Source organism: Hippoglossus hippoglossus, chromosome 21 (genome assembly GCF_009819705.1).
Source record: "Hippoglossus hippoglossus isolate fHipHip1 chromosome 21, fHipHip1.pri, whole genome shotgun sequence".
Lineage (NCBI taxonomy): Eukaryota > Metazoa > Chordata > Actinopteri > Pleuronectiformes > Pleuronectidae > Hippoglossus > Hippoglossus hippoglossus.
The window spans coordinates 14,666,424-14,684,235 of NC_047171.1; the positions used below are offsets into that span (position 1 = coordinate 14,666,424).

At 42.5% G+C, this 17,812-nt stretch overlaps 3 protein-coding genes across 5 annotated transcripts; 2 read left to right on the forward strand and 1 right to left on the reverse strand.

Annotated features, from left to right (window-relative positions):
• The first annotated feature begins 491 nt into the window (after positions 1-491).
• Positions 492-10,316, forward strand: egfl6 (EGF-like-domain, multiple 6). Of its 3 annotated transcripts, XM_034574585.1 has the most exons (13): positions 492-897; positions 2,172-2,278; positions 2,623-2,715; positions 2,928-3,047; positions 3,159-3,278; positions 4,528-4,662; positions 4,751-4,873; positions 5,298-5,360; positions 6,841-7,104; positions 8,500-8,574; positions 8,665-8,760; positions 8,862-9,124; positions 9,643-10,316. In XM_034574585.1, exons 1-13 carry the CDS (start codon positions 824-826, stop codon positions 9,748-9,750), a joined length of 1,641 nt encoding a protein of 546 aa, XP_034430476.1. In that variant the 5' UTR covers positions 492-823; the 3' UTR covers positions 9,751-10,316. The 3 variants fall into 3 exon arrangements, with proteins under 3 accessions (XP_034430476.1, XP_034430477.1, XP_034430478.1); XM_034574586.1 differs by lacking the exon at positions 5,298-5,360 and having other exon boundaries at positions 493-897; XM_034574587.1 differs by lacking the exons at positions 4,751-4,873; positions 5,298-5,360 and having other exon boundaries at positions 493-897.
• A 1,184-nt stretch (positions 10,317-11,500) lies between these two features.
• rab9a (RAB9A, member RAS oncogene family) lies at positions 11,501-14,301 on the forward strand. The gene is made up of 3 exons (XM_034574592.1): positions 11,501-11,983; positions 12,326-12,446; positions 12,564-14,301. Exon 3 carries the CDS (start codon positions 12,603-12,605, stop codon positions 13,209-13,211), a length of 609 nt encoding a protein of 202 aa, XP_034430483.1. The 5' UTR covers positions 11,501-11,983; positions 12,326-12,446; positions 12,564-12,602; the 3' UTR covers positions 13,212-14,301.
• Positions 14,302-14,373: 72 nt separating this feature from the next.
• On the reverse strand, positions 14,374-17,668 carry trappc2 (trafficking protein particle complex 2). Its single transcript, XM_034574594.1, has 5 exons — positions 17,508-17,668; positions 17,126-17,233; positions 15,329-15,473; positions 14,704-14,789; positions 14,374-14,620 (listed from the first exon to the last, which is right to left on the reverse strand). The coding sequence occupies exons 2-5, from the start codon at positions 17,216-17,218 to the stop codon at positions 14,522-14,524; spliced, it is 423 nt and encodes a 140-aa protein (XP_034430485.1). The 5' UTR covers positions 17,219-17,233; positions 17,508-17,668; the 3' UTR covers positions 14,374-14,521.
• Positions 17,669-17,812: the final 144 nt, after the last annotated feature.

A 17,812-nucleotide genomic window follows, 5' to 3' on the forward strand; every position in this document is an offset into this window, starting at 1 on the left:
AAACAAAACCCTGAAGCTCCTGCAGAAAACATCACCTGTCCATTTCTGAGGGGAACAGGACCAGATGTCGGAGCTGACTTTGAAAGCATGAAAACCACTTACACGTTTTTTATGGCTGAATTTGGAATTAGCACGTGTGAGAGAGCAAAGCTTTATGTGCTACCTGGGAGTAAGACATCAAAGAGCACTGCAGCTGCTAATGACAGGCCTATGCACGTCTGAGTTCCACAATTAGCCGATAAGAGCTAATTATCCAAAAAAATACCCGGCATAGGCTGCCTGTCGAACAGATCCATGTAAAGCTCGTGTTATTTCAGGAAAGAGAGAAAATCGAATTATCCTGCATTTCACATTTGTGCGTTATGATTTTTCCTGCTGGTGATTCACAGGAAGAGTTACATGTGGTCCTGTATAAGGTTTCAGTGAAGGAGAGCAGCACCCCTAAACGAAATCCCCACCCCCCTTTCAAACACACTCCTACCTTCAAAAGTCACAACCTATCCCTCTCAGTGCAGTGTCATTTCACAGAGTGTCAACCCACCTCTGGAATTTTACATAGGGAGACGTGGAAAATTATGGGACACTCCGACTAACTGCTGCATGAAGAGAGCAAGATTTTTTTTTTCTTCCTTGGAGGAGACTCTGACTTTGTGCTCTGGAAATACATTAAATCCGGCGTGCCTTGAGTAGAGGCTCAACTGAGACCTGTTCCTGTCTAAGCATTTTAATGAGCGTAAGCCCCCAGGAGGAGTAGTCAGAACTCACAGCGACCAAAGTCAGCCCCGTGGGAAACAAAGCGCTCCGGCTGCTCACAGTCACAGACATGCAGCCATTCGCCTTGGTCAGTGCTGTTCTCCTGCTGATCTGCATCTCCTCTGGTAGCACAGCAACCCATAGGTAAGTCGAGGAAGTTGAGCCAGCGATTGTTTTAAAGTTGCATGGTATGGGCCTGCAGCAGGTGTAATATTTGCTCGGTTAAGAGTCAAAAAAAGTAATGTCAGAGAGATTCCTGTGTGCTATAAAGTTACTGTCACATTGCAACGAGCCTGAAGTGTTCTGATATCAATAACAAACCAAAAATTCTACCTATGGTATTGGCTAATGTGCAATCTGATCCACTTCCTGTCGCCAAAAAAAGAATTACTACCACATTAACTTCAAGTTCCTCCACACACTGTTATTCTAAGTGCAGCAGCTCAATGAGTAACCTGAACCTCCCTACTTTGCACTGAATTATGTGCTTTAAAGTCGTTACAGGGAAGACTGTTGTTTTGATGGTTTGTACACACTGCTGCCGCTGCCAACAGGGTACCATGGGAGCTATGGCCGTGTGTCAGCTAAATGCGGCGCAGCAACTGTTAATAACTGAAGAGCACCTGTCACACTTAGGAGTCCCTCTTCTCCGAGCTATTCTGGTTGATTTCTACCAGGTCTCAGATTCCTCCAGTCCCATTGGAGCCGAGGCTGCTTTTAGGATGCTGCCCCTGCGACACCTTAACATCTGGAACATTAGAGCCTGGAACTGAGCAGGATCGAGATGCTGGAAACTGTCAAATTAGATTTGGATGTGTTATTCCGGCATCCATTTACCTATTTACACATTAGCATTTTAATCTAATTGACAGGTTAAAAATATGCACATGCAATGTTATGTCTATAAACTATACTGTAGGTTATTTAATCCACAACTGAGAATAACTCTCACACTAGATTCTCGTCTGATTCCGGTAACAAGAGTCAGATGAAGTTAAACAGAGGAAACAGAGTCGTCCAATAGGTATCAATGTGCGACACAGGAAATGTCTGATTAGTGTGTTTTTCTCCATCTGTTGCCAACATCCTGTCAGATGGCTGTTGCTTCACAGGGAGTCCTACTTTTATTTGGGAGCATGTGAGGGGACTCTTTATTTAGGTTGTTTGTTCTTTTCACACCACACCACCATTGGAGCCGATAATCAGAAACGGATGCCTGGAAGCCTCCATTTGGCAGCTTGAAAGCAAAACGATCGTGAATCTGTGATAAACTGAACGCGGGTTTCATTGTGGTCAGGGTTTATGGCCAGATTTGCTATTTAATGTTCCACGCATTACCAGGTTGGGTTATGAATACTGCTGAGACTGTGAAATCACAGATCTTACCTTTTACTCTCTCTCTCTCTTCCTCTACAAAGGCACTACCGACAAGTCCTTACTGGAAACCAACCAGGTGTGTGCCGCTATGGTGGGAGACTGGAGTGTTGCTATGGCTGGAAGAAAAACAGTAAAGGGCATTGTGAGGGTAAGGATTAATCCGAAGACTGATTTGCAATGAGTGGATTACAGTTTTGATATAAGAACACCAACCATTATATTCACATTCCATTTTGCATACAATGCTTTCTGAATGAGCAAGAAACACATAGATGGAAAAGTCTAAATTCACTCCCACAATATATGTGCCTAAACAATTGTTGTTCTTTTCATGAGGGATATTTTCCTAACCGAGAAAATGTGGAGGAAATCCCACATCTAGATTGAAAAACCTTTCCTGCATAATAGAATGTGTGGTTTGACTCCAGTCCATCATCCTCAAAACCACTGATATTTCTGATGGTATATTCTCCGCGTTAAATGTTTTACCAGCTCAGTGTGACCACGGCTGCAAGCACGGAGAGTGTGTTGGCCCCAACAAATGCAAGTGCTTCCCCGGATACACCGGAAAGACATGTAATCAAGGTGAGTGATTGGGGTCAGTGAAGAGGGTCTGGAAAACCTGGGTCAAACTGGGTACAGGGTGATCGAATTTCCGCCTCATAACTTGCTTTCCTTGCTGCCTTGAGGTATGCTTTTAAGAAAGTCTTCAAGCTGTGTTAAGGTTGAATTCCAGGTTTGACCTTAAGAAAAGTTGGTGTTGTGGCCAAGAACATGAAGATGACTCTTACTTCCAGATTCAAATGAGTGCGGCTTGAAACCTCGTCCCTGTGAACATCGTTGCATGAACACCTACGGCAGTTACAAGTGCTACTGTCTCAATGGATACACCTTGATGCCTGACGGATCTTGTGCCAGTAAGTTTCACCTTGCTACTATTCGTACTTCCCTTGAGTTGCAGTTGCAAACAGTTTCAGAATTTGCATATTTGTAAATGTGTGTTTACTGGTTTGTGCCCATGCATGTAGATTCCAGAACTTGCTCTCTTGCTCACTGTCAGTACGGATGTGAGGAGGTTCAGGGGGAGATTCGCTGCCTCTGCCCATCTGGGGGGCTTCAACTGGGGCACGATGAGAGGACTTGTGTCGGTGAGCGACCACAAATACAGTGATTGAATGTGTTTTTGATGTTGCCCAAGAAAAACCTAAAATATTCAAATATTTAACAAGAATAAGCATGAGCAAACTGTAGAAAGTACAAAAACAGATGTAGAAATACCCTTGATCTCAATAATGTAGCGGGAAATGTTTCTACTATGTGGCTTTGGCATGCTTGGCTTGTAAATCAAATGGATGCAATTAAGTTATTTTTCTTCCCACAAAAGTTCTTGAGCTGTGACAGAGCCAGTCTGACATACTAATCACACAGGGGAAGTAATATAATAGTTTAAAGAGCATTTTTATTTCATGATGACTATGGATCTAACACACTGAAAATAGACTCACAGCAGAAATACACTTTGACTATGAAAATGCAGCAATGAGATGTTTCTCAGACACACATGAGCCACAACGGACAAATAATAGATTGTCATGATACAGACACATATCTAATCTATCCAACATGGGATACTATCTTTAATATTTCTAAAATACAAATTTGAACCTTGGCTTAATGTCTTTTAATCTGCACTCTGCGATAGACCTCCAACTAGCTGCGGGCACATACATTAAGTTGCTGACTACAAGTAGGAACATGTGAAACCATGCATTTTAGATATACATAAAATAGCAAAATGATATGACTGAATTTAAACATATTGGTATATATATTCAAAATACTGATAGGCTGACTACTATGACTGTATGGCATGTGCAAAAGCATCATTAATGGTGCAAGCTATATTTCGTCCACACCAAAATCAATAACTCAGAACTGCACATAATGAAAAGAGTACTTCCAGCTGACCTAGGCACCACATCAAGCTCATTAGTAGTGTTGGCTGGTGGGAAGCCAGTGAGGGATCATTTTCACGATGCCCCTCTTACACCAGGATAGAGACGCTCCATGCTGAAGGATGAAGAAAGAGGAGCCGATAATTCCCTGTGAATTAGAGGAAACACACAGCTGGCTACACCCCAACCAGGACGAGAGTCGGCAGGAGGTGTCAAGGATTTGGAGTAATAGGAATAAAGTTAACCATTACAAAAAACATTAAAAATGCTGATGTGGCATGTTTTGTCTAAAGGTTCTCAGCTCATATTCAGCACATGAAAAACTTGCAGTTTAGGGTAATGTGATGTACTTTCGTAGTGTATTGCCATATCAAGTTTTTCACTAAGGTGTGTCCAGGTATGTGATGCACTTAAAATCTTGCCCTGTTTTGTTTCCCTGCAGATATTGATGAATGTGTTACTGGGAAGAACCTCTGCCCATACAACAGAGAATGTGTGAACACCTTTGGCAGCTACTACTGCAAGTGCCAGGACGGCTACGATCTGAAATATGTTGACGGCAAATATGACTGTGTAGGTAAGGTAAACCAATTTATTAAGGGGAAATAGTTTTTGTGATCAGTTCTGCTCCTTTAAGGTACAAATAGGCTTCTTCTAAATTCCAGACAACGATGAGTGTGCAGCCGGCAGCCACAAGTGCAGCCACCACGCTGTCTGTCTGAACACTCAAGGATCCTTCAAGTGCAGGTGCAAGTCTGGCTTCAGGGGCAATGGCTTTGAATGCTCTGGTGAGATCTTAATTAATTTAAGAAATATCTTTAACTAGGTACTAAAACACAAAAGCCTATGTCTCAGGCTTTTCCCAGATGAGAGCAGCCAGTCAGTTAGGTCGGGAGTCATTTTTACAGCCACATGTTTCATTTGGAGGGTTAAACACCGGCAAATCACAGTCCTGCCAAGGGCAGTTTCCTGCTTTCCTGACTCTACTCCTCTTCACAGATGTTAGCAATGAAGAGCCACAGATTAAAAACACACCTGTGTAGATATATGACACTGTATGGTAGCCAGCCAACTGAAGAAGAAGGGAAAAGACAGGTTGTGTTGACCCTCTTTGAACCAGATGATAGCAAGTGAAGCCTCTTGTAGCCAACTCACATAAAAAAAGCAGAGGCCAGATTTCAGCTTGAATGAAGATGCCTTTATGTTTTGTAGTCAAGCCGTTTTATCAGAAGTCGTGGGATGGAGACAAAGGCAGTGCAGATGATTTCCTCAATGGTGAGACTGAGTGGAATCCGAGACCCTGCTTCCGCTGCTCACTCCCTGCCCTGCATCCCCATTCATCCTTCCCTCTCACTTACTTTTAAGAACACCTCCCCTGACACTTGCTTGCTCATGGCTGAACATGTTGTATGTCCACAGCGCACACAGGCTTGATGTGAGAACTAGAATCTTCAGCATGACCCTTAAAGTGAAGAACATAGAGAAAATGTGTATGCAGACCCCTTCACTCTTTGCACATTTTGGAAATGTATTAAAAAGGAAAAACAGAAATATCACATTGACAGAAGTATTCAGTCGATTTGCTATGACAGTTGAAATGCAAGGAGCCTCTCGTTTCTCTTGATGTGTCTGTACAGATTATAAGTAATCCAGATCATAAAGACAAATGCTTGAGGTTCCTGAAGACAGATCGTCTCTCATCCGTTTAACCTCTCGTGGGGCCAATTTGTGAGTCATTGACTGTCTTCTCTGGCCAAAATTTGTACATCTGGAATGTATATTGGTCTCAATTCTCAATGGTCACTCTGGCTAAACTCCAGAGATTGGAGAAATGTCCAGAAGCACAATCATCAGTGCGACAGTCCAGTAATCTGGGCTTCACGGTGGCCACAGTGTCCAGATGGAAACCTCTCCTTAGACACATGAAAGCACCTAAAAGTCTCTCAGACCATGGGAAGCAAGGTTCTCTGCTTTGATGAAACCAGTTGTTTCTCAGCATCATGTCTGGAAGAAACCAGACACTGCTCATTACCTACCCAACAGCAATCCAAGGGTTAAGCACGGTAGACAACAAAGAGGCTTGAGCGTTGAGGGAAAGCTAATCAGAGCAAAGTACAGAGGTATCCTTGATGAAAACCTTGATATGCAGGGAATAAATGCAGAGAATTCCCAAATCAAGGCAAGCAAAACATGTCACACCATACCCAAGACCGCTTGAGGCCATGGTCAGTGCCAAAGGTGTTTCAACTTGGTGTTGAGCTAAAGGTCTGAATTCTTATGTCCCTGTGATATTTCAGTTTTTCCTTTTTAATAAATTTGCAAATATGTCTGTAACTCTGTTTTCACTTTATTATGAGACATTGAGTGTATATTGATTAGGAAACTTTAAACAATTTTAACCATAAGGCACCAACATAACAAAATGAGACAAGACGAAGGGGTCTGAATACTGTCTGAATGCACTGTATGTGACAAAATGCTTGCGTTCGAACAACGAATGTCGGCCATGCATCGGCATGGAAAAGGATATTCCCATCAACTGTTTTAGCATGTTCTGTAGTTTACTGCCTGCAGTGGAAATGTAATGCATTTCACAAATAAACTGGTAAGTAACTGCACGGAAGAGATTATCAAGACCAGCAGCTGCAAAATACATGACGATAAACAACATATGCACCTGAAACCTAAAATACTGTACTTCCCACTCGTGATTGCAGTTCCACCTGTCTAATATGCTTCCTCATCCTGCCTGCAGCCATCCCAGACTCCCAAGCGAGGCCCGGGACTTTGGGAGGTAACCCGGACGAGGGAATCAAGAACATTATCCCTGAACCAGTCGCAACTTCACCCCCTAGGATCAATCAGCAGCCATTCGACTATGATGGAGAGGTCTACATTGGCGCCCAGACAGAGGGGAGACGAGAGGAAGAATTTCTTGATGAAGAGCAGGAGGAGGAAGAGGAGGAGGAGGAGGAGGTAGATGAAGACAACCAGCTCAATCCAAGAGGAGACGTTTTCAGTTAAGTGTGGCCGCCTGGCAATAATTGTTTTTCTAGTATTCCGGGTGGTCTGCGATGCATTACAGACAAAGTCAGAGTGTTTCTATAGAGATTTTGTTCTTGTGTCTACACAGCATCTGATCACAATAATCAACTTTCTAGAAGGCAGCTGAGATAAGAATAAAAGAGTAGATCAGGTCTGAGCCTTTGCTTCATGTCCATTGTCGACCAAAATTTGCTGCCAAAATCTATACTCTTCTTGGAAAGCTTACTTATAATAATGCACATTTCCAGTTTTGGTGGCATGGACATAGATCACTCTTTAGTGACCAACATAATAGATGGTTAGCTGAAGAAATCCCAGTCATGCTGATTATTTCCACTGCATTGCTTGTCAAGCTGCATGTCCCTCTGCATTGAACAAAAAAAGAGTCCCTAATCCTTCAGCCAGGACAAATCAGCTTATATGCAATCTTTCTTTACATTGAATCTTTGGCTAAATCAAAAGAAAAATGTTCTTCAATAAAAACACAGCACTATAAAAAATAATTATGACGGTTTCTAGCACATGACATTTTGGCCTGTGTCGTGTTTGCTTGTTCTGGTTACAGATTCAGACACTTTCATCAGTTAAAAGTGTAGAGTGGGCAGTCTGACTATTCAGTGGTATGCATCTCACTGAAACACCCCATAAATGTATCCACCATCACTCTTGATCTTTATGGAAACACAGAGTGTGTTTAGGAACCAGCAAGAGGAGACAGGCCCCAAGACATCCATCACCTCCAGGGAGGAATGTTACGCTGTCGGTATGCGATAGCCCAGGGATACGAGTCATCCAGGGCCTGCTTCCCATCTCCTGGGAGGAGGAGGAGGAGGAGGAGGAAGGGAGGGAGGTTACGAAGCCCCCGAGCCTTTTATTATGTTTTCCCCAAAACAGCTGTTGTGCAAACACACTTGACTGCTATTTGGAGAGTCTGTCATCAGCATTGGAGACCTCTCTACCACTAGCTCGCCCTGGGTGAGCAGGTTAAATAACCCCAGCTGTCATTCGTCTGACTGTCGAAGGCTGCTTGCCATGGGGCTGGTTCACTGAAAGAGCTTTAAAAGGCGTGGGGGGGGCTGTATCCTTAAGTCGTAGTTCCATCTCGAGACATGAGTGACAGCAGGGCAGGTCTACACCTGTTGGTTAAAAGCCCCTTTCTGGCTTTTGTTTCATTGGGGAAAATCTCTTTGCTGCATAATTATGGAAGGTTTTTTTTTAAGATCACATATTTCTTTAGGAATTCATAGACAAAAAGTGTTATGACGTGTTATCCTGGTCCAGCTGTGTCTACCTTTATTCATCAATTGTCATTTTTGACATTAATTATTCACACTGAATTTTTTTTTTCCCGTTTAATCTCTAATCACAGTATCAGAGGACTTTGAATCGGTTTTCGGCCCAGCCACAGAAGTCAAAGAAATCCAAATAGCTCCAGTTCAGGAAGGTAATGAAATATCTGTTTATGAGCCATTGTTTTATAATGACTGGTTGCATGATTCATTTGCTGTTGTGCCCCTGTCTTTTTACCTTGTAGAATTTATCATGGATTGCAACTTTGACCAGGGAGCATGTGAGTGGGTCCAAGACAAAGCTGATGACATGGACTGGAGTGTAGCCTACCATGAGACTGGTAATAACACCAAGATACTCTGTTTTCAAATATGAATTAAGATGAATTCTTCTGCACAGTCAGATGCAGTTGTTAATCGGAGCTACTGCAATTTCTCTCAGGTGCAGAGTACTACATGGCTATGACTGGGCTCCTCGGGGAGAAGGAGAATATGGCCAAGCTGAAGTTGCTTCTCAATGACCGGGTGCAGCAGGGCAGCTTCTGCCTCAACTTTGACTACCATGTGGTGGGACGCAACGTGGGCAGTCTCAAGGTGCTGCTGGATAACAATGCTTACCCAGTGTGGGAGCAGAGCCAAAGCAGAGACCAGGGCTGGCAGACAGAGCTCCTCACCGTTGCCTGGAAAGAAGAGGCCCCAGAATCTGTGAGTCGTGCACTCAATTCATTAGACATGTCAAAGGCACAACAATGTCAAACAAAAGCAGTAGTTACTAATAATAACAATATTTGTGGCTCAAAAACTTCTGAAAAGAGTTTGAATGTGCCTGCTGCTTGGTACGTATCCAGGACAATCAGCTGCTCTGCATTCCAGATCGAGGCGCATGTCAATAAGTTGTAATTATGTGCATGCCCAAATTTGTATGAAACAGGTGAAGGTTTGATTGCCTTTGCCTACTGAAGCTAAAAAGTGCTGGCGGATTTTACTGGGGTAATCTGACACATTTCAAACTCCTTAGTTGAGGCCTTGTTGTATACGGGGGCTTTAACTTTTAAAATCCAGCCTACTAGGCACATAAGAACAATAATAATAGCTATCATACAAAAGAGGTATAAAACAGCACACATTTTATATCATTAATATATGCAGTACTTATGTTACTATTCTATTGATTCCATGTGGTGCCAACTAGAGTTGTAATTGTACCTTTGGATGTCTTTCAGATTATCTTCGAAGCTCAGCGCGGCACAGGTGTCGGAGGAGAGATAGGGCTGGACAACGTTGTGCTGACCTCAGGGCCCTGTCAAGAAGACGTCAGCCCGCTCTTTTAGGAGTCTCCACCTTTTGAACCAACAATTTGAGAATCTCCTCAAAATGACACGTGTCAAAGATTCCCCGTTTCCTGTCTGCATTATGGTCTCCCGGTTGTGGAGTTTTTTTCTCAGTGTTCTTGCACGGCATTGCCTCGGGACATCCACACAAAGATACAGACACATGTTTTCAGGAGGAGATTATGTGCAATCAGTGCATGCATGTTTACTTTGTCACCATGCTACAACATCAGCACACCCTGCCATTATCTCTACTGTGGTTTTTTAAACTACACTCTTACAGTACAGATAACTCAGATCTCAGGAAAAGGTGGAAATGCTAACTTTGTCTGTTAGTTATGTTTAACAGTCTTGTGCTTAGTCCTGTGTTATGCAATAGAGCATTGCTGAAGTTAACTGAAAATAATCAGTAACATGTGATGTGAATTTCTTAAGTGAAATGTTTGCTGAAATTCGAAAACTTTTTTGAAGGCTAGTTAGTTTAAATGATAAAACGTATCAGTGCATAACTGCTGTAAATTTTGCTTTCATATTATACTATACTATTACATTAAAACTGATTGTTTTTCTAACCCTGTCTACCAATCTTTTTGATCCACTGAACCACTGATCTAGATCCTGTAATTTATGGATGTCAACAGCTGTGTTTTATTATAGAAACTTGATGGAGTAGTCCATGCACACTCAAAGTGAATAAGATAAACATATTTCATAATAATAGAGATATGTATATTTAAAGGGGGGGAGGGGGAGAGAAGGTTTATTATAACTTGTTAAAAATCATAATGTTATGAAATCAATAAAAATAAAGTAGTAGTAGACATGTGCTTTGTGTGGTCATCAAGACTAGAAAAGTGCTAATTAAATATAGACCATTTGCCATTAATCCATTTCCATTAATCACCTCACATCCCCTCATATAGATCTGGTGACCCTTTGGATGAGACATTCAGGTTCGGAACCACTGGACCAAACCACCATTGTACATAAAACAGTTAAAACCAGCTCCATCTTGAACAGTGACAACAATAAAATGCTGCTTAGGTAGGAATGCACCAGTATTAAGAAACTAATAACACAGGATTTCAGACAGAAGGATTCATTTTACAGCAGAACTACTTATATTACTGCTGATATTTGCATACCTCTGGATGATAGTGCTTGTGTACTTTTACTTAAGTGGAGTTTGGAATGCAGTTTTTGTTTTTGTATTTACTTTGTGGGAGAGGTCATTTTGCTTAAAGGTTCAGTGTGTAAAACTTGATATCTAGAGGTGGAGTTGCTTGTTACAGCTGAATATCCCTCACCTCACCCTCACCTCACCCTCCCCTTCCAAACATGACAGAGAACCTGTGGCAGCCTTCAGTTGTCATAAAAACTCAAAAGGTGTTTAGTTCGTCCAGTTTGGGCTACTGTAAAAAAAACATGGCGGCCTCCGTAGAGAGGACCCGCTCCTGATGTAAATATAAAGTATTTAAATATAAAGAGCCCTTTCTAATGTAAATATAACATTTTGCAATTTAGATGATTACACACTGGTGAAAACATCACTAGTATTAATTTATATTCAATGTCTGCCAATGGATCCCTTTCACCTAAATCTTACACACTGAACCTTTAATTAAAAGATCCAAACACTTATTTTGTGGTGTAAAGCTATTTTATTTAGATTATAGCTGTTCAGGTGCAAATCCAGTTACATGCAGAAGCCTGTTAGCTAATCCTGCATCCATTATTTATCACTGAAACGTATCTGTGGACTATTCCCTTTGTCACAGTCTGTTGTTGGAACAGTCAGCAGCTGCTGGGGTGTTGGCTGGTGACAGCCAGTGTCGCTCTCTGGTGTTGGTGCGTGAATATTACAAAGAAGGGAACTATATTAGCAGCGGAGGGACCTAGTAGCTCGCTAATATCAATATGAACCCTCAGTAGAGCTAAGTGCTGCTCGGTTTCACAGTAAATGTGAGTGTTTTAACCCGGTTGATCGGTGAACAGCGCATCACGTGTAGAAGGGACTGAAACGTTACCTCAGCATTCGTTGGCTGCTCGCGCCTCGCACGATCACATGATCCGCGGCTAGCTGCGGTTAGCTTGTTAGCACGGAGCCTGTCGGAGCTCACCAGGAAACGCTGCGAGCCGACGTGATCTCGAGCTGTCAAACATATGCGTTACTATTCCTCCAGCTGTTTCGTGTTTTATACCTCGTCGGACTCCGCAGGGAAGAAAGTGCAAGGTGAGTTATTGGCGTTACGTTTCCTGCAAGTAAGGCAGAGCTAGCCGGCGGAAGTATATTGCACAAAAGTCCAGCTGTGTTTTTGTTTTTCCATCTTCGCACTGCTTAGCTAGCACTTAGCTTGGCTCGCGCATATTTCACATCCTCCCTACGAGCATGTGTGCTGCTATGTTGCTGTTATAACTTCAATACCATGGACGTGCTGTGTGTACATTCTCACACAATGAGAGCCCACCAACGTCACAGGGAAAATGTGTTAGCAAATGATTGATGCTACTCAGCTAACTGCTGTCCTGTACGGTCTGTTAATGACAAACCTGTTTGTTGATCACTGTGTTCCAGCCGTTTGAACGTCACCTACATGGCTGTTCACTTCAACATCATACACACGAGCATGTGACCGAGGACCAGGGTCTACAGCACATGATCTGGACCAGAGGAGGAGGCCAACAATCAGTCAGGGGTGAGAGGAAGAGGCACATGCCATCCACTTAAAAACTGGTGATTGGTCACAATGTTTTTTTCATATGTAAGTGGTGTAAATATGAAATATCTCTCAATCATTGCATGTCTCCACCAGGTGAATTATTTCTTAGTGGTCGACCGGGAGTGAATAGCCATGACGACAAAGACATCCCTGTTGAAAGTCATTCTGCTGGGCGACGGTGGTGTAGGGAAAAGCTCGCTCATGAATCGCTACGTCACCAACAAGTTCGACGCGCACCTTTTCCACACCATCGGCGTGGAGTTCCTCAACAGGGACCTGGAGGTAGACGGCCACCAGGTGACCCTGCAGATCTGGGACACGGCCGGCCAGGAGCGCTTCCGTAGCCTGAGGACTCCTTTCTATCGGGGCTCTGACTGCTGCCTGCTCACTTTTAGTGTCGATGACAACCAGAGTTTCCTCAACTTAGGCAACTGGAAGAAGGAGTTCATTTACTACGCGGATGTCAAGGAGCCGGAGAAGTTCCCTTTTGTAATCTTGGGCAACAAACTGGACGTGACGGAGCGGCAGGTGTCTACTGAGGAGGCTCAGCGGTGGTGCCAGGAGAACGGCAACTACCCCTATTACGAGACCAGTGCCAAGGATGCCACCAATGTAGCCGTGGCCTTTGAGGAAGCAGTGCGCAGAGTGTTGGCAATGGATGAAAGAACAGACCACCTCATCCCCACAGACACAGTCAAGCTCCACAGAAAACCTCGCTCTGCTGCCAGTTGCTGTTCATAACGTCCAGGAGTTTTCACTAACATTAATTTGCTGTTATGCCTAACATGCATCAAGGCTGTAGGTGTACAATGCTGTAGTAATCCTATTTAAACAAATTATGCTACTGGCTTTGTGATTTATTATACTGTTAATGGTTTGATGATGCTTATAGTTGGACTTTGGTTTAAAGAGAGGGAGAGAGATGAAACACTAAATTCATCCAAGACTACAAATAAACAAGAAGCACTGAATCATTCAGCTCTGCCACAGTTCAAACAGAAGGGTTTAAAAGGATCGCAAAGAAATAAACTATTTCATGTGGGCCCAAGACTACCCGTGAGGAACTAAATAATTGCATGACTGAGCAAAGGCATTATAAAGGTTTCACTTCACTCTGTTTTTAAATATTCCATTCCATCATGAAGTTAAATTATGTGACTCACTGATAATGTTGTGCTATCTCAGTAGTGCACTTGTTATTGTATCCTTGAACTTCACTCCAGAATGTGACAGTGCCGATAAAGTAATGACCTGTTTATTTATACTTTGAAAATAATGCTTTACACAGCCCAATAACCTTATTTCTGAGAATTAAAAAGTAGCTAAGGCACTACTCAATGAAACTAACAAATTCAGGCTTGTTGTAACTATTGTACCTCAAGGTCTTGTTTGTGCACATTTTTCAAAATGAATAGATGATGGCTGTGTACTGAAAGCACTGAGGGACGAGATCCCTAACAGAAGATAAATATTCAAGCAAAGTTAACATGCATGGCATTTGGTGTATGTTGTGGAAACATTTTTATTTTGTATCCGTTTTTTACCTTAAAAAAAATCACTGAATCAAGCTACAATATTTTCTTTAGAGGTCAGATTAAATAGTGGTTATGATTGAGTAAATCTTTTTTTATATCATTATTTTTTAAAACTCATGTGGATCTTAAAATCACTCAACATTTTATCCTCACAGTTTTTAGCCCCTAGGTATATAGATACTTTTGAAAATGATGAACCATTCCTTTTCTTTGACTGTTTCTCGTCCGGATTTCATTTCCATTTAAAAAGATGTACCTCTGGTTTACCAAATGATAAATAAACCCCTTTGAGAATTGTTGGTTAAAGCATGTTTTCTCTGGACACTGCCCACCACATGCAAGAAATAAACATAAGCTTAGAAAGAATGTCAGACAGAAAAATCTTTATAGAAAATCCAGATTTATGTTACATTTGACAAACATGAAAAGACTAAGACGCAGACATCAAACAAGCATGTTAGGTATATGTACAGCGAAGAGACAATATACATCCGTATCCCCGTGCATGAGATGTGATTAACTCAGCAGATGTTTCTTTCCAAGAAACTGGACTTTCCTCTCAAAAGCCGTTGAGCGAACCGGTGCATTGATTTCATAGAAAGGATTCATTGCAAACTGGAAGAGAGACAAAAAAAGATTAATTTTTAACACTGAAAGAAAAGTTTCTTGATTTTATCATGTCATGGATGACAACTTACCTTAATGTACAAGTCATATACATCATTAAAAAAGTTTTTGATTCCATCTTCTTGACGTGCGTCATGCAGCATGATGAATCTTATATGTGGGGAAAATAGTTAAGGTGAATAAACCAATACATTATTTGATGCCATTGAGCATATTGACAACATTAAAATAATAATACACTGCAAACTAGAAGGTTAGATAAAGGTAGCAGGGGTACAACAAAAACCTTTTTCATTTTAAATCTTTTGAGTTCTCCAATAAATGTGTAATCTCTAAAATGGAAGTAAAAAACTTGTCCTAAAGACTAAGGTGACTTCTTAGAACTGATATTTTTCCAATCTAAATATATAACGAAATAAATTTAAATTGCAATGATTAAAGACAAAGAAAAAAAAAAACTATGTTAAAGAAGCTCTTTGGGGTTATTTTCTTTATGAATGACTTAACAACCAAATATCAAAACAGTTGATTAACAGCCTGTAAATTAATTAAGTGATTATCATTGCGTCATATCTACATAACCGATTAACCTCTGAAATCAGATCATCAAACATGACTATACCGGCCATTCTGACAGTTTTTCCTGTAGCCCTAAATATTAAAACAAATCACATTCTGCAACAGCATAAAGGATATGTCCTGCAGTGACGAAGGCAGAAACAAACCACTCGTTGAACTTGTCCACAGTTTTCAGGTACATATTGTTGGACAGCCACATGTTTTCATCCACCAGATCGAGGGCTGCATGTGCAATGAACTGGTTCAGGTGACGGTGATCATCCTGTGGTCAAAGAACAAAATCTTATCCAACAAGATTATACATAAACATACACTATTAATAGTATTATTATTATTATTAAGCCTTGAGGTCCCTGACAGTAAAGACAATTGGAGATTATATGTATACTATTATGTCCAAGTCTGTGGTTAGTTTAATAAATAACCACTATCGTTCTAGAAGGAAATATATAATGACTTAAAGGGGACATAGCATGCAAATTCCACTTTGTTAGTGCTTCTACAGGTTAATGTGGGTATCTGGCATGTCTACCAACCCAAAAACTCTGGGGAAAAAACACTCGCGCGTTTTGTTATAGTTCCTCTAAGTCAGAAACGTCATGCTTGAGCGACTCGATTGCGCTTCCTGGGTATTGTGTCGTAACAAGGAACTGGAAGTCTCCCTACATGGTCTTGCCCCCCCCCCCCCCCCACACTCGTTACTTCCGGGTTTACACCGGAGGCAGCGAGGCTGCGAGGCAGCGCAGCGCCGTTCCCAAGCACGCAGCCGGGCTGTTCACACGGGACGAGCATTTCTCCGCTGGTCAGCCCGCGATTCACTCACATGTGGCATTTGTCTGGATCGTTGGGACCGGGAGGCTGCAGCAGCTGCTCGGGAGCGACCGCTCGCTCTCCCGTGCGTGAGCTGGAATTTGTGTCAGCGCCACACAGCCAGCAGTATGGAGGACTTCCGCAGTGTTCAGCGCTACTGTAACCCCCGAACCCCGACATTCAACGGGTACAACAACAAGCGGAGAAAGCAGAATCGCGGGCTGACCTTATATATACAGTCTATGGGGCTGACCAGCGCGGAGAAATGCTCGTCCCGTGTGAACAGCCAGGCGGCTGCGCGCTTGAGAACGGCGCTGCGCTGCCTCGCAGCGGTCTTCCACACTGCCAGCTGTGTGGAAGACTTCCGCAGTGTTCACCTCTACTGTACGCCGGGTTACAGTAGTTACGCCGGGGTACAGTAGTTACGCCGGGGTACAGTAGTTACGCCGGGGGTACACCGGACGCGGAAGCGCCGCTGCGAGGCAGCGCAGCGCCGTTCTCCAGCACGCAGCCGCCTGGCTGTTCACACGGGACGAGCATTTCTCCGCTGGTCAGCCCCATAGACTGTATATATAAGGTCAGCCCGCGATTCTGCTTTCTCCGCTTGTTGTTGTACCCGTTGAATGTCGGGGTTCGGGGGTAAATGATGGTCTTCATAGCCCCCCCCCCACCTCTCTTTCTCTCTCTGTCTGTCTGCTTGTGTGCTTGTAGTGGATGGGCAGAGGGGGACATTTAATTATGTGATTGGGAAAATTAAAACTCCAGGACAACAAGGGGAATACAAAGTATGGGATGCATATTTGATAATTTATATCATATAAAATATGTAATTTATATCGTTTAAAATCATGGGGGGAGAGGGGGGGAGGGGGGAGCTGGCTCATTAGCATTTAAAGGAACAGGCACTCAAAACAGGTCACTCTGTGGAGGGCTGTTTTATACAGGGTAAAAAGGGTGCTGTTTTATATGATCCTTGTGGTATTTTGACCAAAGTATGTTACAGACATTGCATTAAGACCCCAAGGAACCATATCAACTTGTGGTAAAATGGGCATGCTATGTCCCCTTTAATTGATGCTGTTATTATTAACGAAGCCCCTTTACCTTGGACTCGGATTTCCCAGCTGGCAGGAACTCCATCTCAAACACGGGGTTGTCGTGATGACCAACCATGACGAAATAAAAACTTCCAGACATCGTTTCCCCTTTGTCCTAGCGAAGCCAAGCGGCCATGAAATCAACAGGAACCAAAAGAAACAACGTTAAACCATCAAATCGTTCAAAAATGTCACCGTCACTATCACCAGAAAGACTGCAAACCTCCAGCTAGCAAGCTAACCGCATCTCGACAGACGCTTGTCACCGTCCGAGACTTTTATAGAGTCTCGTAAAGCTCTAATAACTATAACGCCACTTGAAATATTACGATAAAGCGACAATGACAACAAAGACAGCGTTTTAATTTGGTCAATTTGCGTTTGTTTACCTGTCAGCTTGGTTTCCTGGAGGGTCGATAGAGAAGTCGCGGGTAGATGACGTCATAGCCAAGTTGCCAAATACACTTATCGTATAATGTGAATTATTGTAAAACTGATGTGTCAGTAAGTGTCATGAAATAATTAGATCACGACTCATACTATAAATTGTTCAATTGTAAAAAATAAATAAAAACACTACTTACAGACTAATAGATCTGTTCAGGTCAAAAACACTCTTGACCTGAAACACATGATGCAAAACACCTTTGCATCATCTAAGATATCAAAGGAATCTATGAACACTGACTGACAT

Bases quoted from the DNA above. Each gene is read 5' to 3' on its own strand.
- trappc2 (XM_034574594.1), bottom strand. From the start codon at position 17,218: ATGTCTGGAAGTTTTTATTTCGTCATGGTTGGTCATCACGACAACCCC. The intron at 15,474-17,125 runs GTAAAGGGGCTT...CTTTGACCACAG, and splicing joins CTGGGAAATCCGAGTCCAAG to GATGATCACCGTCACCTGAA. The intron at 14,790-15,328 runs ATATCCTTTATG...TATTTTCCCCAC, and splicing joins TGCCTTCGTCACTGCAGGAC to ATATAAGATTCATCATGCTG.
- egfl6 (XM_034574585.1), top strand. From the start codon at position 824: ATGCAGCCATTCGCCTTGGTCAGTGCTGTTCTCCTGCTGATCTGCATC. The intron at 2,716-2,927 runs GTGAGTGATTGG...TCTTACTTCCAG, and splicing joins CGGAAAGACATGTAATCAAG to ATTCAAATGAGTGCGGCTTG. The intron at 8,575-8,664 runs GTAATGAAATAT...TTTACCTTGTAG, and splicing joins AATAGCTCCAGTTCAGGAAG to AATTTATCATGGATTGCAAC.
- rab9a (XM_034574592.1), top strand. From the start codon at position 12,603: ATGACGACAAAGACATCCCTGTTGAAAGTCATTCTGCTGGGCGACGGT.